This window comes from Leguminivora glycinivorella, chromosome 10, assembly GCF_023078275.1.
Source record: "Leguminivora glycinivorella isolate SPB_JAAS2020 chromosome 10, LegGlyc_1.1, whole genome shotgun sequence".
In the NCBI taxonomy this organism is placed as follows: domain Eukaryota; kingdom Metazoa; phylum Arthropoda; class Insecta; order Lepidoptera; family Tortricidae; genus Leguminivora; species Leguminivora glycinivorella.
In genome coordinates, this window is record NC_062980.1 from 18,456,450 (window position 1) to 18,481,075 (window position 24,626).

Below are 24,626 nucleotides of genomic sequence, written 5' to 3' on the forward strand. Positions count from 1 at the left end.
TGGGCGTAAAAACTTGTCTTTGTGTTTTGTTTTATATTTGTTTCACGAAAAATAGCCAAAAAAAGTCGAGAATTTGTCAACAAAATACTTCTACCCGCTTTTCTTCACATATAGTAATGAAGTTTCTGGTATTGGAGACGAAATTGTTATAAATCACAGTATTTCATTTCTCGTTTTGGCACCATAAAACACCATCGTCACGGACGAATGGCTGGTATTTAAAAATCAAATCGGCCATAAACAATAAAATGGCGTCCGGTTTTTTGTGTGTGCAATGAAGTAATTGTTTTCATGAAATAGGAAGATTTAGTGTGAATTTTACGAACTGTAATGTTTTTTTGGTGATCTTGCAGCACAATGAACCTCAATAATCCGTTTAGTCTGTTCAAAGACGAGCTGATAGTTGGAAATGAAGTGCGTGTCGTATGTGGCTAGGTAGCGTCGTCGTCGCGCACCGCCTTTAAAATTGAGTTGATTAGGGCAAATCAAGTGGATTCTTCGATTGAGAATGGTTTCCAAAGGCGGGGCGGTATAATTAGGGCTATTGGAGGACTATTAGTGCGTGTGTTAGTCGGCGTTACGCTAGTGTGATTGATGGGTACGGTGCGCTAGTAGTTGTGAAAGCGAGCGTACATACATGTTCGCGATGTTAAAACTGTCATGAGGACTCGTGTTTACTATCAAATAGTGGATTTGTGTTGGTCTGTTTGTTTTCATTTTAAAGTTGTGATAAAAAGTTGTTAAAAATGTGTATGCCTACGCCAAGCAATGTGTCGGGCTTCGGATATCAGTGGGGCTTCGCGAGCTCGGGGGATCTAACGAAGGGCGAGGTTGATACCCCTAGCAGCCTCAGCTACACCCTAGGGAATACGGTAAGCCCATTCATGGTATTTAATTTTGAATGAATAGAAAAAAAAAAAATAATTAGTCAATAAAAAAAACAATTATTTGTATAAAATATCGTCATATTAGAATTAGGAATATAGTCTCAATTAATATTTATAAATAGCAAAATGTATAATATTTTAATTTTTATTGTCAACATGTAGCCCCTTGTAAATTCAGTATAATTTTAAAGTCCTTTTTATTTATTACCATACACAAAGACATAAAAGGGGCCTGTAAGTGTAATACCATTACTATCTGTTTTAATGAACGTTTAATAGATTTTCTTAAATTTAAAAAATAAATAAACAGCTACTCTAAACAGAATCCTTTGTCTCCAAAGGTGTCCCCAGAAACAACCCTAACTGTGATGTCTCACAAGACACCACAAGTTCAAGAGAAGGTTGGAACAGTCTCCGTAGCTGTCAGTAACACCGGCACGCAGGTCACTAGGGTTGTCACTGCTGGGACTCCGGTCACGGCAAGGAGGGCTATGTTTGTCCTGAACGAGAGTCCACACACCATCAACAGAGTCTCCCAGAATCAAACAGCAACTATTCAGAGTAAGTTTCAGTCTAAAATTTTAGTACATTAAATGTCATGGCACACACCATTTCTTTATGATAATAATAATACATAGACAATCCATTTTACACTACATGAATTTAGAAAATTTGAGAATTGAGTCACTGATTGTTTATATATTTTCAAGTCCCTTATTAATTAATGTGAATTCATGATCTTACACTAGATAATATTCAGTAAAAGGTAAATTTGCAGAAATTTAAATGTATTTTTCCACCATTCAGATTTGAAGGAGTAGAACCTGAAAAACTACTTAATAAACTCTTAGTTTCACACCTTAACACACTATCATGGTAGTTGCATTAAATACATGTGTTGCAACTTAAGTTTTCTATATCTAATCTTTATTAGTACATTTATTACTGTAAATGCTTTTAGTAATAATGTTTGCTCGTGTAACTGCATACACACATCTTACTCACATACACATACCACACTCACACACTTTACATAGACACACACTTCCTTACATACACAGTTACAAATTTTGAAGTCTGTTATAGGCCAGGAACTTTAGTAAAGCCCTTCGCATGTTGTAGCTTGCAAAAAAAGGTCACATGTAAATATTTAACACAGATAGAACATTTTATTACATACATACGTCACACATCAAAGACATAAAATAATATCTTTTTAAAATGTTTATTTGTAAAAATTTTGTATCTAGCATGAAGAAAGTTCGAGCAGAAATTAATCAATTTAATAATTTTTCTAGTGTTCAAAAACTAACCAGTCATCCAAAGGGCAGTAATGATTTAACCCGTAGCTCCTATATTTACAGCCACAAACCTCGCAGCAAAGCCCTTTATGACCCCCATAGGGCCAATCCAACTCACCGCTGAAGAATGTAATGAGATTCTCATGAAACGAGCCCTGCAAGCCCAGGGTATCGCCACGCCAGCAGTTATAGATGCATCCCAGATCAATCATACTATACTTAATGGTGGGCTCAAAAGTTTGGCTGAAGCAACGACGCAGCAGGCACAGGTGGAGACGATACAGACCACCACAGCACATCAGCACCATCAGTTGATGCATACTAAGCAGGAGCCTGGGACGGCCAATAATTCGCCTAAAGTGAGTATGATCGTAAGCAATGGGTCCTTTTTTTTGTGTGCCTAGAGATAAATCTGATTGGATTAGGATTACAAATATCTCTAAATGCCTCTATTGTCATAAAATGTTAATCACAGTGTTACTTCATATTATATTTTTGAGCAGTTTGTTGGCTACTATTGTACACAATATCATTCATGATATTCATGATTCATAGTAACCAACGCAAAAACGACGGGGTGTTATGAGTTTGACGTGTCTGTCTGTCTGTCTGTTTGTGTGTGTGTGTGTGTCTGCCTGTGGCATCATAGCTCCCGAACAGATGAACCGATTTAGATTTTTTTGTTCAAAAGCTTAATTAGTTGGGAGTGTTCTTAGCCATGTGTCATGAAAATCTATTCTGTCGCGGTCGGGGGTTTTATCGAAATTTTAAATTTTGTGGTTAGGTTATCTAATTATCAAACAGCTTTTCACTAATAACAGTTTTTCCCCCTTTTTAAGATGACCAAGATTCAGCGGTAGTGTTATAATATTTTAGTGTAAAGTGGCTAAACACCTAATGGAACATTTACCTACTCTTCTCATCATTTTCTGTAGATTTGGTTCAATGTCTTATTGTTTAATTCTTTCATTGCCCAGAGCTACGAGTTAGTCAGCTTCGAAGATGGTGAAACCTCTGCTACAGTTATACAACACACGCAGCTGCAAAATGTAAGTATAACGTGTTACTTTTGATTTAAATTTACCTTATTTTGACATGGTATTTGTAGTAACGTTTTGAAGATTATTTTTCGGATCATGCATGTACTGCAAGTTGAATAAAAGTTGAAATATAAAGAGGAACTAGGTATTAGTTATTAAACTTTTGTACCTAGTAGTTCCAACTGTTCCAAGGTTCCAAGACAGGAGGACGCGCGGCGAATGTGCTCGAGCCTCGAACAAGGCACATAAGCCGTAATTAAAGAAAAAAAATCGCTCGCAAACATTTCTGCTTGATAGAAATTACTTCTATTTTTTAATATTATTTGTACTGTTATTTAACAAATACCTCCTTGTTGTCAGGCGGTATATTCGCAGACGGAGCTAATGTCAACAACGACCATGTCAGCGGCGCCCCCGGCCGCCATAAAGGAGCGCCCGTACGCCTGCGATGAGTGTGGCAAGTCCTTTCTGCTGAAACACCATCTAACAACTCATGCGAGAGTGCATACTGGTAAGTTTATAATATTTGTACTGACTTTTAACAAATACTCTGGCACACCTGCTTTGTCAGTAGAAAAAGGCATGTACAAATCATGAAGGCCTCCTATAGAAATACGAATTTCTTACTTTTCCTTCTGACAAATTGGGTGTCCAAGTATACAGGCAAATATAATATTAGAAATAATATATGAATCGCACCTACCAAATTCGAAATGATTCTGGAACTTCAAGAAAAATACGATTGTCATTTTGATCTTCAGATGCTTTAAAAAAATTCCGTCTACTAAAATCTAAAAATTGCTACTGAAAACAACAGACTTTAATCATTTCACACCATAGCTTGGCAGGGAACATGATAAGAAATCTATGATTATATTTGCTTGTAATTTTAATAATTGACTAAGTGGTACCTATAGATTGGCCTTCATCCTGGCTGGTAATAATCCTGCCAACAAAGCTAACCGTCCCTGGTTCTTTTTGGTCTTTCATATAACCCTGTTTGTTGGTAATGATAAGACTAAAGAAAGCTGTAATGAATGTTAACTAATGTGGATGCTGACAGTGTTTCATTCATTGGTTGTTTATTTTTTTAATTATATATATTAATAATGTGAGTTGTGCTAGCGGTTCGCTTGGTTAAAATTCCATTAGTTCTATAGAACTGACACTCTTTATATGCATTTTTAGCAGGAGGTGTATTCCTGTTGAGCTGATAATATTGGCAGGTTTTTTTTCATTCTACTTGCTGTTTATTATATGTGCCATTTTCAAGTGAAAAGTACCACATTATCGCTTACTTGCTCGTATTAATTACTTGTAGAGCAGCCTTATGATTAAGCAACAATGTGGCATCTTTTGCTTGAAAACACCTTTATGGCACTTTAGTCAGCTCATCAAGAATAACTCCTCTTAGATACATGTTGCACAGCTCCATTGGGCACTCGAATTTGCTGATATTGATCTCTTATCTTCAAAGTAAGGTAGAAATATGAGTAGCAATGGAAATGAATACAAAAACTTAAAAGATAAATAGAGAAGTATATTTGTTATTTGTGTATTAACGAACGTTAAATAATCAAGCTTCTTTTTAAAGATAATCAAATTTTCTTCATTCATGTAGTACCTAGTTTGAGACATGAAAAGTCATTCAACATTACGTCATGTAATCATGTTCACTCAGTCAACTCACGACTTGAGAGTCGCAAATGGGCGTTTTCCAAATTAAATCCCGAATATCGAATTTCACCAGATCTGGACGTGTTTGGGCTCATTCTTCTCAGAATCACGAGCTGATTCGATCCCGACGATAAAAAAATGTGGTCAATTTTTTTTTCCTTTTACGTCACGATTTTAGTATGAACTTACTACGAGCGTGACGTATTGGAAACTCGAATGTTGTATGGAGAATTTGACGTTTTACTTTGACAGCTCCTTGGTAAAGGGTTAATTATTCGAGATCAATATTCGTAAAGTCCCAAGTCCCAATGAGCCGCACAGTTCTATAGAACAAAATGGGGTTGTTTCAGGCGAGCGGCCGCACGCATGCACGCACTGCGGCAAAACCTTCGCCCACAAACACTGTCTCAACACCCACCTCCTCCTACACTCCACCGACCGCCCCTACAAGTGCCGCGAATGCAGGAAGACGTTTACGCTCAAACACCACCTTTTGACGCATATGCGGGTACTTAACCACTTACATAGAGGTCGATTCATGAAAGCTGGTGCGAATGAAGCTTTCATTTAGGTATGTCATTAGCCTGGTCCACACAAAGCGAGGCACGTCGCAAGGCAATCCACTCACGTACCAGACCAGAGGAGGGCCACCGTAAAAGAACCGGATTACCCACGCGCTGGTTCAGCACAATCATGAAGGTCACACGGGCTGGGCTCCAGGGATCCTTTAGGAAGGCAAAAGATCGGCCTGAGTGGAGAGCACTGCAACGTACGGCGACTTATGGTGGCCACGACCCTCAGTCATGAGGTTTCAACGAAGAAGAAGATACTTACGTGCCAAACGCCCAATGTAGATCGTCTGAGGCAGGTTGCTCGGCCGAGCAAAACGCACTCATTGCCTCGGCCGAGGCACGTCTTCATAGCACGTTTGCCGCGCGTCGTGCCACGCTCTATGTGGACCTAGCTAATAACATCGGTGTACAGATGTAGTGCATAATCGTTTATCATCGTATTTCCTCGGAAGCGTCCGTATTTGTCGTGCTAGTTCGGTAAACGTCAGTATTTCTTGTACCGAAAATAGCTGAAATAGCGTGACACTGACTCGTTCTTGCGTTTCGTGAAAATACGATATATAAACGTTTTTTTACTGTCAGAGCGAACATTTTATTGGTCAATGCGTCACTCGGGTATTTTCATTCACTCATTCTTTCCATTCGTCAACATTCGTGTTGGCTCTTGTGAATCGACCCGAAATAAATTACTCTATCAAAAGCTTGCGTCCAGTCAACGGTGGCGCAAAGTTCTTTTTGCACTCAGCGGTATCTAAGAGCGGCTAAACGGTAAAATTAAGAGGAAAGGATTCCGTTTCTACATATAAATGTAGTGCCCATTTTCCTCTCTGAAGTTATCTTATTGTCCTGTCACAGTAAGATTTTTTTATAATTGTATAAAAGAGGAGCGAAAAACCAATATTATATTTATATACCTTATGATAAAAAAATGGAAAACGCAAAATAATTTCCGGGGAGGAAAATAACTACGTTTGTATGTAAAGGCGATTCCACACGTCCCCTTTTGTTATAACTAATGTATGAAACTATAGGCGAGCGGCCGCACGTCTGCGCGCATTGCGGGAAAGCGTTCGCGCGGAAACACTGTCTGAACACGCATCTGCTGCTGCATTCTGCGGACCGGCCCTTCAGGTGCCATGAGTGTAAAATGGCCTTTACGCTCAAGCATCATTTGGTTACGCATTCTAGGGTATGTATGTCTAATTAAATCTAACGTAAACCATTTTCATCCTCGTATCTTGACACTTTGTAAAGGTAAGACAAGTCGCACAAAAGGTGAGTCTATGGACATGCAATCAGGTGAGTCTACATGCAATCAGGGTTCCTGAACATATACATTAGTCAACGACGAAATCTTACCCTTTCGTTAAACTAATGTTTGTAACTGGAGGCGAGCGTTCGTGTGGTAGCGTTGTCTAAATACGCAGCAGTGCTGAATTGTGTGGACCGCCTGTTTCGGTGCCATTGTGTGTAAGGTGGCCTTCAGTTCAAGCAATATTTGGCTACCCATTCATGCCGCAGTAGACTGATCTTTGATCAATAATTAATACTGAACCTCGTGAAATCTTTTCACACTGATATTGTAAAGTAAGATATTTTAGCTTAGTATGACATTCGACAATAGATATCCCCTTATTCATAAACGTGCTCTAAAGTTATCAAGCCGATAAAGTTCGTTTGTCCTTTTCTATCACACCAATACGTCGGAAAGAACCAAACAAACTTTATCGGCTTGAAACTTTAGAGTACGTTTATGAATAAGGGGGGTTACTATTTGAAATCTTATCAGTCTTAGGCACTGGTCCCATCGCGAGCTAGTAAGCTATGAGCTATCGGCTATAAAAACGAACAAAAGATAATCACTCCCGTGTAAATAAAAGAGACACGGCGATGTTTATAGTTACTCGCCCAGCGGTGAGCTATCAAAGGACCAGTGCCTTAAATCTGGTTAGACGTTAATTATTCTCGAAACTGCAAAACGAAAGCGCTGTTCAATAGTAACAAGGATTTCTGTACAGGTGCACAGTCGAGACCGTCCTTTTGTCTGCGGCGAGTGTGGTCGTGGGTTCCCGCTAAAGCGCCACCTGGTGACGCACAGCAAATACCACGCTGGCGAGCGGCCCTACGTCTGCAGCGACTGCGGAGAGAGTTTCGCGCAGAAGGTGAGTGTCGCCACCACAATAAGGTTGTTTTTTACAGGTGCACGGTCGAGACCGTCCTTATGTCGCGGCTTCCCCTGTAGCGCCACCTGGTGACGCACAGCAAATACCACGCCGGCGAGCGGCCCTACGTCTGCAGCGACTGCGGAGAGAGTTTCGCGCAGAAGGTGAGTGTCGCCACCACAACAAGGTTGTTTTGTACAGGTGCACGGTCGAGACCGTCCTTTTGTCTGCGGAGAATGCGGCCGCGGCTTCCCCCTGAAGCGCCACCTGGTGACGCACAGTAAGTACCACGCCGGCGAGCGGCCCTACGTCTGCAGCGACTGCGGAGAGAATTTCGCGCAGAAGGTGAGCTCCACACCACAATAAGATTCTTTGTAGAGGGGCATTGTCGAGAACGTCCTTTCGTCTACGGAGAATGTGGCCGCGGGTTCCCTCTGAAACGGCACCTGGTGACGCACAGCAAGTACCACGCCGGCGAGCGGCCCTACGTCTGTAGCGACTGCTTTTAATGTTAGGGACGGCGGCGGCGTTTTTTGAATTACATTCACGCGGCGTGGCGGAGACGTCCGTTCCGTGCCGCGAGATACGCGACGCCTGAGTGGGGACGGTCCCTTACTACATACATAATTCGTAGTATGACTTATATACTTATTTTTATGATACCTTTGTCTACAGGAGCACCTAGTAATGCACAGCAGATTCCACGGCTCACTATCCCCCTTCGTGTGTCCCGACTGCGGCGTGGCTTTCGCTCGCAAGTTCCAACTCGTCAACCACGGGAGAGTCCACGGCAGGGTACCCCACGCTTGTCCAGTCTGTGGAAAAGAGTTTCTGCAGAAACGGACGCTGGTTGCGCATATGAAGTAAGCATAATATTATTTTAGTCAATTAAAAAACTGCAAAAAAGAAGCTTTCGAAACGACAAAGGATTCAAGTTCCAACTCGTCAACCACGGGAGAGTCCAAGGAAGGGTACCTCACGCTTGTCCAATTTGTGGAAAGGAGTTTCTGCAGAAACGGACGCTAGTAGCTCATATGAAGTGAGTTTTGACGTTATATTAGTCACTGAAAATACTGCACAAAGAAATAATGACTCGCCCGACACGGCCATCCTGACAAAGGAAAGGTGATCGGACGCAAGTTTTTGGCATAACAGACTTCGTTTTCGACGAATGAAAAGTAACTGCAAAGCCATGATCAATAAACTTATATTGACCGGGATGTAGACTGTGATTACCTTTTTGATTTTTGTCGAGCTCCCGATATTTCGACGCAGTTGCATGCATCATGATCACGGAAAACTGACGAAGGCGGGTGGATGTTAAAGTTGCATAGACAGCGCGCGATCTACCCTCCTTCGCGCGCGTCGGCTGCGTTCACTTTCGGCGTTACCACTGGTCGCATTCACACTCGATGGTCTGTCCAAACACACTACACTCACAGTGTCACTACGTTTGTTCAATTCTGACTTCACCGGTTTTTATCCCGGTTAATATCTTATACTTTTAAACGAGCAATTCTTGTATATTTATATATACCGACGATCTCGGAAACCGCTCTAACGATTTAACTGAAATTTGTTATGTGGGGGTTTTCGGGGGTGAAAAATCGATCTAGCGTAGCCTTAGATCCCGGAAAACGCAAATTTTCGAGTTTTCATGAGTTTTTCTTTCGCGTTAGTAAACGTAAAATATGGTCGTTAATTTCGCCGCACGCGCATCGATTCCGCTTAGCTCAGTCGTACGAGGTCGGTCTAATGTACGCACGCAGATAGATCGTAGGAGTCAGGGTTTCGAATCCCGGCCACAATTAAGTTTTTGTTTTTTGTTTTTGTATTTATAAGAGTTTTTTTTATCTAAAGACGTGATATATTAAAATAGAACCGAGCGAAGCTCGGTCGCCCAGATATTAAGTCTAATGAAAATAACCGTGAATCATTCAAAACTCTCATGATCAATAAAGTTAGAAAGGGGAATGTAATCTCATTTTGTTTCCAGAATTCACACGGGTGAAGGAGTGGTGGCGTGTCTCGAGTGTGGCGAGGCGTTCAAGTGTAAGACAGAGATGCAGCAACATTGCAAGATTTCACGGCACTGTATGAGCGGCAGCGTCACGCAGCAAACACAGCAGGTGAGCAAGACTAAGTGCGTTTTCACATTATCCGATCCGATATCGGATGTCGGACCGTTATCCCATACATTACAGGTGCCACCTTGGATTTTTTCTATTGAAATCTTTCCGACATCCGATATCGGATCGGATAATGTGAAAACGCACTAACAGCTCAGCCACGACATTGGTCTAAGCGCGACAGCGGTGAGCGGCGGCCATCCATCGGAGCGAGACACAGCGATGGGACTTTTCATCGCTGTGTCTCGCTCCGCATCGCACGTATGGCTGCCGCTCACCGCTGTCGCGCTTAGACCAATGTCGTGGATGGGCCGTAACATTATCATTATCATCTCGTTTATGATGCCACAATGTAAGTAACATTGTGGCATCTGAGATTTCCTTCAGCAGCTAATTACTAGCCCCGATGCAGGTTCGTCTAGTAATACAGAAATATTTTGTTTATTCTAATAACTTTTACACATGTAGGTATATCACGACCCACTAGTGAGAATTGTAAAAGTACTATAATATAGTTTATTTTGATTGTAAAATAAAAGTGCACGTGACTAATATTGTGCAAGAAAAGACCTTTTAAAAAATTTCATCTTATTCATGTTGCAACAAATCTTCAAGCCTATGCATGCAGTTCTGTATGCATAGGCTTGAAGATTTGTTCTTAGTTTATTAGCAGAACTTAGTTACTTCCTTTGGGGGGCCCCCTTACATCTGTCATGTATTATAATACACATCCATAAAGGATAAAATAAAAATCGAAATTTTCTTCCTTTCAGTATCAATGATATTTCTTGTATTTAGATTTAGTTATTGTACAATACTGCCATAAAAAAAAAACTAAATTAGTATAGCATTCAACATTAATGATTTTTGAACTAAGACATTATTTTTGTACAAACAGGAGAACCTCAAAAAGTGGTCTGACTTGACAAATACATATGCATCGGGGCTTGTATGTTTCTTCTACTCCAGTTCAGGAGCTCTCAATCAATCATCCCCGTAGGAAACAGCGAGCACGTAGTCTTAGCAATAATTTTATTAATTCCCAATGAGATTAATATTTAAATTTGAATTGTTAAGCCTTTCTTTGCCGACCTTGTCAATATGCTAGCTCTGTGTAAACTCGGCTATTCACTATTTATATATACAGTATTCACGTAAGCGCATAGATCTGGATAACATTTGTTGTCTGTTTTAGGTCCAACAACAAAACACTCAACAACAGCAGCAGCAACAACAGCAACAGCAGGCTCAACAACAAGCTCAACAGCAAGCGCAACAACAAGCCCAACAACAAGCGCAACAGCAGCAACAACAGGCCCAACAACAAGCTCAGCAGCAGGCGCAGCAACAACAACAACAACAGACGACAGTTATAAAGCAGGATGATTTCAAACCACAAATTGTACATGTGAGTAATCCCAGTTTTTTTGTATACTTTTTATTATGTATGTTAGCCTTAGGTTCATTGGGATAATAATCGACATAAGCAAAGAAATGATATGAAGGCATTTTTGTAAAGAAATAGTTTTGCTTGAAATCTTCTAAAATATAAAAGAAGAAACTGACTGACTGACTGACTGACTGACTGACTTATTGACATATCAAGACACAGCCGAAACCGCTGGTCCTAGAAATTCCAAATTTGGCACGCAGGTTCCCTATAAGATGTAGCACTAAGAAAGGATTTTTCAAAATTCACATCCTGAGAGGGTGAAATAGGGATCCAAAGTTCACTGTTTCAATAAGATTACTTATAGTACGCGGGCGAAGCCGCGGGGAAAAGCTAGTTACTGAATAATTTAGAAATGATTAAGTGCGCCGATAATTATTTCTATGTAAATACAGTGTATTTGTAGTTTGTTATGACACAAACTTTTTTATTGTAGCTCATTGGTGCAGACGGCCAGATTGTGACAGAAAAGGTGACACCCGGCTACCCCTGTCCAGAGTGTGGCTCCTGTTTTAACACTAAGGTAACTAAAAAATCCTTAGCAACCCTAGAGCTTAAGGTTTGATATTTCATTATCTGTCCGATAATTTGCTGTGTCTGCGATCAGAATAAATGGGGCAATGTTTATTTTTGCCTACAGTTCTACACTGAATGTATTATAGCTGAAAAACTTTTAGGGCTCATACAGATGGACTGCAATACAACTGTTACTTGTATGGGAACAACACGCCAAAGTTGCAGTTGACGTGTTATTTGCCTGTAGTTTAATAAAAATTGCTTTAGGGTTGCAATCTAGTCTTATCAACCCTTAAGCCTCCGCCACATATAAAGCGTTTTGATAGCGTAGCGTCAGCGGAGCGCAATGATAGCGGTGCGCCGACGGAACGTTGGCGTTCCTTTCGCAATTCGCGCGTATTCCGCTCGCAATCCGCGCTCGTTAGTTCCCGCCGGCGTCCGCTGGGCGCAACGCCACCGTTCGTCCGGCGCACCGCTATCGTTGCGGTCCGCTAACGCTCCGCTGCTGCTCCGCCTACGCTATCAAAACGCCCGTGTGTGGCCGAGCTTTTAGTAAAACAAGTTATAATTGTAACTTTTTTATTGGTTTGTTTTTAAGTATTAAACGAGTGTTTTTAATATTTGATTTTTTTTACACAGGAGGCATTGTCGCTCCACGTGCGACTGCACGCAGGCGACCGCACGTGCGTGACGGACCTGTGCGCGCTCACGGCCGCGCTGCAGCCCGGGCTAGTGCAAGCCGCGCAACACACGCAGCATAGTGAGTGCACTCCCTTACAGCGCCCTACCCTTGTTGTAGATAAAGGATGACTAATCTGAAAGATAGGATCATAATTGAGCGGGATTCGAACAGTAGAGTAAAATAACGAAATCAGTAGACTTACCGCGAATACCAAAGTTTACGAATTGCGTACATATTTATTACATCAATCAGAGTTAAATTTTCACATAAATAAAAAAGGTTTATGTTTTCCTTTCAGATCAACCGATACAAATAATATCCTCAAATCCGAACAACGTAGTACATACGCAAGTCATTGCCACTGTAAGTATACCTAGTTACTAAAATGTTTCAGGACCCGTAGCCGAATGGCATTTCTACGACGCGAAACAAAAACGAAACACCGCGAAAGGTAGTCTGGCTCTGTCGCGCCAATAGGAGTGAGATAGATATCTACGAGCTTTTCGTTACGTGAGCGTTTCTTGAGCGTTTGTGCATTCGGCTACGCAGTTACGCACGCTGTTATTGTGATACACTTGATCTCCTATTCATATGCATTGTATTTAAAAGATCAACAAATAACTTTGAACTTACTTTCGACTCCAGCAAATATCCAAGTTTCACTGAACAGACAGTTTCCTAAAAGTCCATACATTGGATGTTATCATACCCACCAATATTCAACAAGTCTCAAGTTTTGTTTTATTAGATTTGACTAGAATGCAGGATAAAATCAAAAGAAAATTATATACTTCTAGGGATTCAACCACATTGAAGACATGATGTTTAATACATTTGGGTGACTCAACTTTTTCTTGTCTGTTATTGCCATGGTTACGGTCTCCTGAGTCACGCTGGTTATATGCAAAAATATGCTACTTAAACTATGCAAACATACATTTTTCTGGTGTTAAGCCCTTTTCTTAATTTGCCACCTACAAACATGGACTACATGTATGCTTGCATAATTTCAGTAGCATAATTTTGCATAAAACCAGCGTGACTCAGGGGACCGTAACCATGGCAATAACAGACAAGAAAAACTTGATTCACCCATTTACACGCATCTCTGCTAAAGTAATAGTGTTTCAACAACGCAATGTTTTTTCAGCAAAATCATCACATAGCGACGCCGCGGCCGAAGATACACTTTTGTGTAGATTGCGGGAAAGGCTTTGCGGCGAAACATGGTCTACTAGCGCATCACAGAAGGTAAATTAATGCCTGTAAATAATTTAAATAGTTTTCATCACATTTGCTGTTTAAAGGTCTCATTGCGTCTACGTGTACTGAAGAATAATGTACTATTTTATTCCCAAGGGAGTAATGGATTTAGTTTTAAAAATTAATACAATCCGTACAATACTTCAGGCAAAGGATGTTTCAATCATGAAAGGATTTTTTTGCACAACTAAAATTTGACTAAGTATTAAGCTATAAAAGATATTATACGGTATGAAAAATGCATTTTATTGATGTTTTACAATTATTTCAGTGTGTTTTACATTTATTTTGTAAGTTTCACGTAGATAAATCGTTATAATTTGCAAATTGGCAAGAAATTGTAACGGCCATCTCGATTTGCGCTTGACCGCGTTGCCATAGCAACGAGCAGTACAACACCGCCATTCATTAAAGGTTTTGCCTTATGATTTTTTTTTCTCTGTGTTTTCCTCTCAAATGTGATGAAAAACATTGTGTAATTCAGGAGGTAAGGATTTTGTAAATTCGTGTCTATAACTCTCTCCAGCCTGCGGCTGTCGCGAGTTTTAACACTCGTTGACAAAATCCCCTTACCTCCCTTGTTGCACAATATACTATTGTTACTGTTATTAGTAACACAATGAAAAGTTTTTATAAAAATAACAAAGTATCTAAGTCGTGAATACAGGACGTAATTTTTAATAACCTAACCACAAAATTAAAATTTTGAAAAAACCCCCGACCGCGACATATTAGACCGATTTTCATTAAGCATTGCTAAGAACAAAATTAATTTTTATTAAGCAGAAACGTCTGCTAACGATTCTAAACATTTTTATATTAAAGGAAAAAATGGAAAAATTTACGCTTCCGGCGGGACTTGAACCCGCACCATTTTTGCAATCCGTGCAATGCTCTTACCAATTGAGCTACGGAAGCCACGCCGGACTTCGCAAATCTTTCCATGCCTATCCTTTTTGTACACACGTCTTGGGGTGACGTCTAGCGTCATCTACCGACAGACTATTACATCTTGTAACGGCACTGGAGTCTCAAGTTATATTGAGAATTCACCAGTAACAATGTGCTAGTTACCATACTAAATTAATTTTTATTAAGCAGAAACGTCTGCTAACGATTCTAAACATCGCCCGCCGCCGGAAGCGTAAATTTTTCCATTTTTTCCTTTAATATAAAAATTGCTAAGAACACTCCCGACTAACTCAGCTTTCAGACAAAGAAAACGAAATCGAAATCGGTTTATCCGTTCGGGAGCTACGATGCCACAGACAGACAGACAGACAGTCGTTTTTGCGTCGGGGGTTAAAAATGACATTATATACGGACCTATTGACACCGATTGGCTAATCAAAATAAATTCAAAGAATAGCGGTAATAGTACATTACGATATTTACTATACAAGTGCGGAAAAAGGAAGTTCGAAACGAGTGGCGATAAATTACATTATTCGACACGAGTTACGAATTTCCTTTACGTGTATCGTACGACGTTTTTCAGTAGAGATGGACCTCTGCAGTTTCGACCTGATAAAAAAAGAACTATTTTGCGCACAAGTGCGGGCAAAAACCAACATCTGCACTGAAAAATAGTTAAAAGCAAATTGGAAATGTTTTATAAAAAGTCACAATTTAAGCATTAGTCCTTTAGTAATAAAATATGAGTGTGCACGGGAAAACGTTCCACTTTGTCGATTTCTATAAAGCCGCTTTGTCGGTTTCTTCATACATACACGCCTGTATCCCATAAAGGGGTAGCATATGAAACTACTCAAGTTTCATTGCCACTCTTGGCAATTAAGGGGTTGAAAGAAAACGAAATTGTGACATTGCAGTGACAGGTTGCCAGCCTCTCGCCTACGCCGCAATTTAACCCATATCCTACAGTCGACTTCTACGACCCCCACGGGAAGAAACGGGCTTGTGAAATTCTTAACCCGTCACCATCATGCTTAGATACAAGTAAATCTCGCCTTAACGGTAACCGACAGAGTGGGACGTTTTACTAAACACACTCACAAATAATTTTTCCTTCAGACATCCAGACGGTAGCTGTACGCTGCGAACGCACGTGTGCGACCAGTGCGGGAAGGCGTTCTTCCAGAAAAACCACCTCATGCTACATCAGAGGCAACACATGGACTTACCGCCTAGAAGTGTAAGTATACTTTGCACCTGCTAAACCGATTGTCCTGGGTTCGAATCCCGGTAGGGGCATTTTGTAACACTTTCCAGTCTACCAATTGTTTATTGTGATGTTTGTTTGGTGTGATGAACACAGATATTTGTTTCTGAGTCATGGGTAAACATCCGTTATATAAGTATGTATTTGTCTACATAAGTAGGTACAGATATAGAGCGAAAGGAGTTGCCTTCGTATTGTTACGGAAACGTACGAATGTGTCTTGCTATTTCAGTCAGTCTCAGTACAAGATGTACTGACATTGACTGAACTAGCATGATAAATACGAACGTTTCCGAGGGAAACCCTTTTCGCACTACATCTGTATATCTTTACACAGCACCCACGGCTGTGTTTAGTTTGGGGCTAGGCCGATCAGTGTAAGTCAGTCCCCAGAGTATTTATTTTAAAATAAGGACAAGACAATATAATTTCCACTGAACGTTCTCGTTTGATGCGATTTGGTCGAAGCCAACAACGCGATTGGTTGATTCATCACGCACCACGCGCGTGATTTGTCGCATAGACGTCGTCGCACGCTTTGGCTCGCATTCGTGCCCAGCGGTGTTACTCACGTCGTGGTGGCACCATTTTAGTGCCCGTTTGCGTCCTTACGAAGAAATATAAGTCAATGGTATGGTAAACAAAAAACTTTTTATAGCATAGTAGATAGATAAATCTGGTATATTAATAATATTCAATGTTTTTCTTTGTTCAGCAGAGAGACACGAGTAATAACGACAATGGGGCGATAATCATGATAACGGGGCACTCGAAGAACTTCCAATCACAACAGCAACAGGCGCAGCAACAAGCACAACAGCAGGCACAACAACAGGCACAACAGCAGGCGCAACAACAGGTAATTGTTGTCCAATGATTTCAGAGAGTAATAACGACAACGGGGCGATAATTATGATAACGGGACACTCGAAGAACTTCCAATCACAACAGCAACAGGCGCAGCAACAAGCACAACAGCAGGCGCAACAACAGGCACAACAGCAGGCGCAACAACAGGTAATTGTTGTCCAATGATTTCAGAGAGTAATAACGAGAACGGGGCGATAATCATGATAACGGGACACTCGAAGAACTTCCAATCACAACAGCAACAGGCGCAGCAACAACCACAACAGCAGGCACAACAACAGGCACAACAGCAGGCGCAACAACAGGTAATTGTTGTCCAATGATTTCAGAGAGTAATAACGACAACGGGGCGATAATCATGATAACGGGACACTCGAAGAACTTCCAATCACAACAGCAACAGGCGCAGCAACAAGCACAACAGCAGGCACAACAACAGGCACAACAGCAGGCGCAACAACAGGTAATTGTTGTCCAATGATTTCAGAGAGTAATAACGACAACGGGGCGATAATTATGATAACGGGACACTCGAAGAACTTCCAATCACAACAGCAACAGGCGCAGCAACAAGCACAACAGCAGGCGCAACAACAGGCACAACAGCAGGCGCAACAACAGGTAATTGTTGTCCAATGATTTCAAAGAGTAATAACGACAACGGGGCGATAATCATGATAACGGGACACTCGAAGAACTTCCAATCACAACAGCAACAGGCGCAGCAACAAGCACAACAGCAGGCACAACAACAGGCACAACAGCAGGCGCAACAACAGGTAATTGTTGTCCAATGATTTCAGAGAGTAATAACGACAACGGGGCGATAATTATGATAACGGGACACTCGAAGAACTTCCAATCACAACAGCAACAGGCGCAGCAACAAGCACAACAGCAGGCGCAACAACAGGCACAACAGCAGGCGCAACAACAGGTAATTGTTGTCCAATGATTTCAGAGAGTAATAACGAGAACGGGGCGATAATCGTGATAACGGGTCACTTGAAGAACTTCCAATCACAATAGCAACAGGCGCAGCAACAAGCACAACAGCAGGCGCAACAACAGGCACAACAGCAGGCGCAACAACAGGTAATTGTTGTGAACAACATCAACTGTTGCGCACTTATCAACCTTCGTCTATTCCTACAAGATTGTTCCAATGACATGACGGCACAAGATGAGCATTCAAAGGGTTAAGTTAATCTAATTACAATAACATGATTGCTTGATGATCTCTTACGGTAGATGTCGCTAGGGTGCCTAGGGTACTTCCAAATAAAGCTCTTATCATGGAACGATTTCCTGTATTGGATAGGGTCAATACCCTATCCAATGCAACTCACTACCAATACAATCAATACAACCTGCACTCGCTACCAATGTAACTCAGGTATAGAACTTGGCTGTCGAACCAGTGGTCGTGGGTTCAGATCTCTATTTGTGAGTGTGTTTAATAAAATGTCCCACTTTGTCGGTTACCATTAAGGCGAGATTTACTTGTATCCTTTATATTAATAAACTGACTGAAAGTGGGACGTTTTCCCGTGCACACTCACATTTGTTTAATTTCTAAGCTATTTATGTTCTTGCAGGCGCAGGCAGCGCAACAGGCCGCGCAGCAAGCCGCCCAACAAGTCGCACAACAAGTCCAGCAACAGGTCCAACAACAAGTACAACAACAAATGCAGATCGAGATCGAGCCGCAGGAGCACCAACAGCCGACGCACATACAAGTTGTGAGTACATGTTAGGGTTGCAAAAAACGGTTTTTTTTTCTGGCTTGAAAAAAAAACAGTGTTTTTTCTGGATCATGTTTTTTTTCTACATACATAAATACATACAATCACGCCTGTTTCTCAGAGGGGTAGCAGAGATCACGGATTTCCTACGATCCTGACAAATCACTTTCGCTTCACACACTTTCATAACGTTTCTCATACACGCTCGTCGGTTTTTTTTTCTAAAGTACGAAATCTCAAAATTTGCAAAGCAATTAATACTTTTATACGGTTATTTAGACTTAATGTTAACTATTAAACACATTTAATCAAATAATTTTAATTTCTGGTCAAGTCATAAAAGTAACATTTACGAAATCTGTAGTTGGTAGTTAACACTATTTACTGTTGGCAACACCACCACCTCTCCGCGTTGCACGCCGCATCGGAGATTTCCCAATAAACGTTTGTATACTGAATGTTAATCGAATTAAAATGTACGTTATTATTATTGAAGCACGTTACAACTGACGAAAAACCGTTATTGTCGAATTATTTGTTCATCTTGAAAAAAACCATATTTAGAAAAAAAACAAGGGTGCTCGGTTTTTTTTCATGTGTTTTTTTCAAAATCCTGAAAAAAAAAACATTTGTTTTTTTTTTCTATTTGCAACTCTAGTACATGTTTATGGAAATTTGTAACTTCTTGCGCAAGTAATATTTTAACCACAACAGTATCCACTGGCGATCAAATATAATGAAAGAGGCGCGTTCCTAGCACACATTCTAGGCTCGTGTCGGTCCGCGTGACACTAAAACCAGCCTAAGTTATAGCCTTACGGCTGGCCAAACGAGTCGGTCACTAGAAAAGGGCGCGGCATTAAAATTGTCGACGAAACTTTTGCATTTTGTAATTCTCGTGCCTAAAGCCTCCGCCACACATAAAGTGTTTTATAGCGTAGCGTTATGATAGCGGTGCGCCTGCGGAACGCTAGCGTTCCGCCAAGCGCGGATCCAGCTTCGTGCCCAGGGGGGGGGTCACGTGGTAAAGGCCCGGGGCCCCAGGGGGGGTCACGTGGTCTATTTGTATGGCCAACTTAGGCTCCAGGGGGGGGTCATGACCCCCTAGATCCGCACATGCGTTCCGCTCATAATCCGCGCGCATTCCGCTCGCAATCCGCGCTCATTAGTTCTCGCCGGCGTCCTGAGCGCAACGCCAGCGTTCGTCCGGCGCACCGCTATTGTTGCGCTCCGCTGCCGCTCCGTCTACGCTATCCACAGAACACCCCACTAGAAGCCAAATGCAAGCGATATTGTTCGAGACGCAAATCACCAATCCTTGCGGGGTGAGGCGGGCGCGCACGGTGCTGCCATTGGTCGTTTCAAATAATGGCGCGCCTTTATGATTAGCAGTAGGGATGGGAATGGGACATGTCTATTATACACCGTGTTTCACTTAACACTAAAAACCTGAAAACAGTTTGTTCAGAATCGAGAGTAGAATCGATTGAGCTATATCTTGATGGGGGTAATATTTTTATTTAAATTAGTATATTTAGTTATTTTTTACGTGCCCATTCTATTGTACTCGTAATACAACATTGTGTTTATCGCATTGCTAGAGGTTGTTTACCTTTTTTCAGTATTTAGGGGTATTAATACTGGCCGGTTACTTGGACGATTAGTTTTTCCGCTACTAGTTTGACGTTGTTTGTCAGTTTAATCTTAATGTTTATCATAAGTCATAACAAATTGAACTCGTACTTAATTACAACCTTGTCATTTTGAATATTGAGTTTATTTGCTTACTGCGATTACCTGTCCAATTTGAAGTTTACTGTGGCAAAGCTTTAAAGTGTTTTACAGTGACATCTTAGCTGTCTATTGGTAAACCTTATGTCGTTGCAGTAACGTACACAAATAAATAATCTTATGGTTTATGATGGTAGTTAGCAATTATTTTATTGAGTGTAGAGCTAAACGTCAAGTAGAGCTGTACAGAAAATTAAAAATTCAATTAAAAAAAAGTAACGATCAGATTAAAAGATGAGTGATTATGAGATGAGGTGAGATGATGACTCTAGATGAGTTTAAAAAAATAAAAATCAGTTGGGGTGTCTGAGGTTTTGAGTGATACCGGAAACACGTTGTAGACAATGGTACCGGTACCAGTACTGTGGTGAATTTGTTTTGCAACAAATTATAATATTATAATTAAATTATAATAAGGCCTAGTTACCCTTTGGGTTGGAAGGTCAGATGGCAGTCGCTTTCATAAAACTAGTGCCTACGCCAAATCTTGGTAGTAGTTTCTAAAGCGGACCCCAGGCTCCCATGAGCCGTGGCGAATGCCGATGCCGGGATAACGCAAGGAGGATGATAATTGTGATAGCATCTCAATAAAAATCATTCTAGTAACTAATAACTAAACTGTGCATTTTTACTTACGTTTACTAAGTTAAATAACCAACTAAATATTCTAAACTAATCAATGAACTAAATACCACTACAGACTCTACAGATTCTAGATAATTATTCACTATTACAAATCTGCTTTCTTTTATATTTCATAAAATGGTAGCACATGGTACGAACGGCAGTACGAAGTTCCCGCAACAGACATAAACTAACATGGCCCCATGCCTAGTCGTTTACGTGAAAGGGATAGCATATCACATTGTTAACTCGGTAAAGAGGGATGGACGCGCCTCGGCGCCGCTCAGCACAACCATATTGACCAGTATAAATGAACTCCGCGGACAATAAACAATATTCAACAAAATAATTAATTTGACTTAACTGTGGAATGTTGTTCCATCTTTTTTACATGTAGAAGTGTTAGAAGACTTGCCACACCACTTTATGCTGTAAGAGACCATTGTTTGCAACCAAAATTGATTATTTAAGATTTTTTCCCGAGCGGACACGGACACTGTTAGCGGGTCGTATACTTGGGCGCTACTGATCGGTGTCGCACGCGTTCAAACTTTTATAAACCTGATTTGTCGTATGCTTGGTGACCGCGAGTCGCCCTGTAAGGGCCATCTTGTTGTATTGATCTGTGACGCTATCAAAACGCGCATGTGTGGCTGAGCTTTAAAGGCGCTATTTCCTGTCGACGTAAATAGACAGACTTGACAGAGTTTATTTGTTGTTACAGGTGACGAATCGGTCAGGACAGGTGATCGGCAACCAGATCGTAGTGGGCGGGGTGGGGCGGCGCCTCGTGGGCTCGCAGCTGCACGTCATCGGCCGCGACGGCAAGACCATCGGCACGCAGCTGCCGCTCAAGCACCAGCGGCACAACGCCAACAGGTACGACTGTGAACCATGTACATTGTAGTTATTTGTTTTACGAGGGGGCAAAGTTGTTCAACCGCACGCGTCTATATTGATACCCGAGCAAATGAAAGATTCCAACCAACAAATTATTAAATATTTATGATTCAAAATTCTTAAAGGCATCAAGTTAAAATTTGTATGAAATTGTGGCGGTGAAATTATGGTGTGCATCAACTGGTAAAGACTCTTTGCTATTCGAAAACAGATAGCAAAATTGCACTTTATCTACAAGAGTGCAGAGTAATTTCGTACAATTTTTTACTTGATGTCCAAAGCTGTAAGATTCACGTATAAATGATGTATACTTATGTCATAGCTGTTGGATTTCCAAATAAATATAAATAAATAAATGATAATTTTGAACCATAAATGTTAAATAAATTGATGGATTTCATTTAGTTTGATGTTTTACAGGATTTTCATTGTGTTGGTGTGGTGAAAAAATTTGTGTTTCACTCGGTGGCAAATTTTGTTTAACCTCGCAACGCTCAAGATTCCAAATTGTGAACCACTCGCTACGCTCGCGGTTCAGTATTGGAATCTTACGCTTGCTCGGGTATCAATATTGGCACGTGCGGTTAAACAACTACTTTGCCCCCTTGTGAAACAAGTAACTATTATTAGTAGGTAAGTAAAGTACGATACAAGAGGAAAATTATAACCCCACTTTAGCTCTTCCATATTCGAGTAAAAATAATAAAACTTGTTACCGATTGATCCATTTCAAACTCTAGCTGATTCAATCTGTTCAACTTTTGAACTAATACTGCTTCACAATGTCTGAAACAAACGCGAGACGCATTCAGAAAACCACCGAACGTAACCCTTATTCTTGACGTATGTGCTAGTTTTTTTTTTTTCGAATGGGTTTACTCTTAACCACAGACTAGCCAAAAGCAAAGTCGTGGCCTACGATGGAGTGAGCTCGCCCAGGAGATGCCTGTTCACCCTTGATTTGAAGGGCCTTGGTTTGTCGAAAACCACTTTGGTTGCAAAAAACTGACACCAAAGCCGATCACTAGCAAACCCAAAACAATCGTGTTTGTTCTTTGGTATTTACCAAGCATGTGGCGCCGGAAAACTACTTTGTGGTAAACCAGCCCTCTGACACTGGCGATCAAATATATGAAAGAGGTGCGTTCCTAACACACAAACTAAGCTCGTGTAGGTTAACGCGTACTATTCTTGTATGAGTGAAATATGACAGGTCTACTGTTCGTGTTTTTGACAGGTGGTAACTGTGAGATAACCGAGACGGGGTGAGCGGCACTTTCAGCGGGGAGCGGGAGTGGCCATACTGTACGACAGTACTCTTTATTATACTGTGCTTTTAAAACTAACCAAATATCTCTTGTTCCAGCGGTGACGTAAAGGAAGTGAGTGGGCTGGTCCTCTCAACTGCTCGCGGCTCCAACCTCATTAAATACGAGATCTCCCTCCCACAGTCCACGCCCGTCGTCCCAGTCGTTCAAGTGCAACAGCTGGACTGAGTGCCGCTCACTGACAAAACGTATGTCTACAGACAATAGTGCGTGAGAGAACCGTGCACTTACTTATAGACAATGGTACCACTGCTCACCGATACATACAGTGTACTCCTCAGAGCATATCGAGGGTTTACTGATGAAACCCGATAAGTTGAGCAAACCGGTTTTTGAAATTCGAACTATCTGAAAATTCCACAATGTTCTTATTACATACATACATACATACAATCACGCCTGTGTCCCATAAAAGGGTAGGCAGAGCACATGAAACTACTAAAGCTTCAGTGCCACTCTTGGCAAATAAGGGGTTGAAAGAAAACGAAACTGTGGCATTGCAGTGACAGGTTGCCAGCCTCTCGCCTACGCCACAATTTAACCCATATCCCATAGTCGCCTTCGACGACACCCACGGGAAGAAAGGGGGTGGTGCAATTCTTAACCTGTCACCACACAGTCCCACACATGTTCTTATTTCAAAGAAAAATTATCTCGATTTATCGAGGCTCATTGAGTATACAGTTGTAGTTGTGTGCGTGACTCGCATGTATACGGATGAACAAATGTACAATACAGGTCGTCAAAGATTGTACTCTTGGCTACAGAACCAGGTGTTCTTAAGACAACCATCGCACGCGGGCTAATGCATTGGAAATTTCAAATTTCAAACAAGATTTACTTATAAAATGGTTCAACGTAGGTACTACTGGATCTAGAAGTCACCTTTCTTGTGATTGATGATATTATGTACAATCAACCCATTTGAATCCTAGGCCACTGTAGAACCTTTTAACAGTAAACACCAAACTACAAATAAATCATTTTATAAAATGGCAAATGAGCGCGTTGTCAATAATACGGATTTAAAGTGACCTGGGGATCGATTTTTGTATTTCGAATGCACGAATTCGCCGTTCGTAAGTCTGTGGAAAACGACGTAATGCTATTTTTGAAGAATGACGGCTAGTAATTTTAAAACTAATGGTAATGACCACTCGTTTTCGATTCTATTAGTAGAATTTAAATCGCTAGTAGTGGAGATATTATTGAACGAATTTCACGAAATCGAATGGCCGAGATTCTAAAATCGGCCCCTGGGATCAAAAGCGTTTGACCGTATTCCTAATCCACAAGTGATCGTGGTATAACACAGGTACTATCAGCTGTAAAATTGCATGGCAAATTTATCAATGAATTCATTCATAATTTCTCCATGCACTTTTGCAGCTGATACATACATACACTAGACTAGACAATGAAAGAACGTATACGAAAGTTGTATGCGTGAGTGACCTGCTTCGCTTTTTCGCTACCATCTAAGATATGTTTAGTCAATGGTTTTAAT

At 41.0% G+C, this 24,626-nt stretch overlaps 1 protein-coding gene and 1 non-coding gene across 4 annotated transcripts; one reads left to right on the forward strand and one right to left on the reverse strand.

Annotated features, from left to right (window-relative positions):
• Positions 1–101: 101 nt before the first annotated feature.
• On the forward strand, positions 102–23,612 carry LOC125230244 (zinc finger protein 420-like). 3 transcript variants are annotated; one of them, XM_048135346.1, is made up of 19 exons: positions 102–872; positions 1,229–1,448; positions 2,237–2,547; positions 3,166–3,237; positions 3,589–3,739; positions 6,509–6,666; positions 7,496–7,639; positions 8,315–8,502; positions 9,636–9,768; positions 10,964–11,176; positions 11,655–11,741; positions 12,374–12,494; positions 12,715–12,779; positions 13,567–13,667; positions 15,714–15,834; positions 16,577–16,720; positions 18,330–18,473; positions 21,616–21,770; positions 23,158–23,612. In XM_048135346.1, the coding sequence occupies exons 1-19, from the start codon at positions 747–749 to the stop codon at positions 23,285–23,287; spliced, it is 2,784 nt and encodes a 927-aa protein (XP_047991303.1). In that variant the 5' UTR covers positions 102–746; the 3' UTR covers positions 23,288–23,612. The 3 variants fall into 3 exon arrangements, with proteins under 3 accessions (XP_047991303.1, XP_047991304.1, XP_047991305.1); XM_048135347.1 differs by having other exon boundaries at positions 16,580–16,720; XM_048135348.1 differs by having other exon boundaries at positions 2,252–2,547.
• Trnas-gga lies at positions 14,524–14,597 on the reverse strand. Its single transcript has one exon. It is a non-coding gene; the product is annotated as a tRNA-Ser (tRNA).
• Positions 23,613–24,626: the final 1,014 nt, after the last annotated feature.

What these genes read in the sequence shown, in the direction of transcription:
- LOC125230244 (XM_048135346.1), top strand. Translation starts at nt 747, where the DNA reads ATGTGTATGCCTACGCCAAGCAATGTGTCGGGCTTCGGATATCAGTGG. An exon ending in ACGCTGGTTGCGCATATGAA is followed by an intron (nt 8,503 to 9,635) that starts GTAAGCATAATA and finishes TTTTGTTTCCAG; the next exon opens with AATTCACACGGGTGAAGGAG. An exon ending in AACAGCAGGCGCAACAACAG is followed by an intron (nt 16,721 to 18,329) that starts GTAATTGTTGTC and finishes ATGTTCTTGCAG; the next exon opens with GCGCAGGCAGCGCAACAGGC.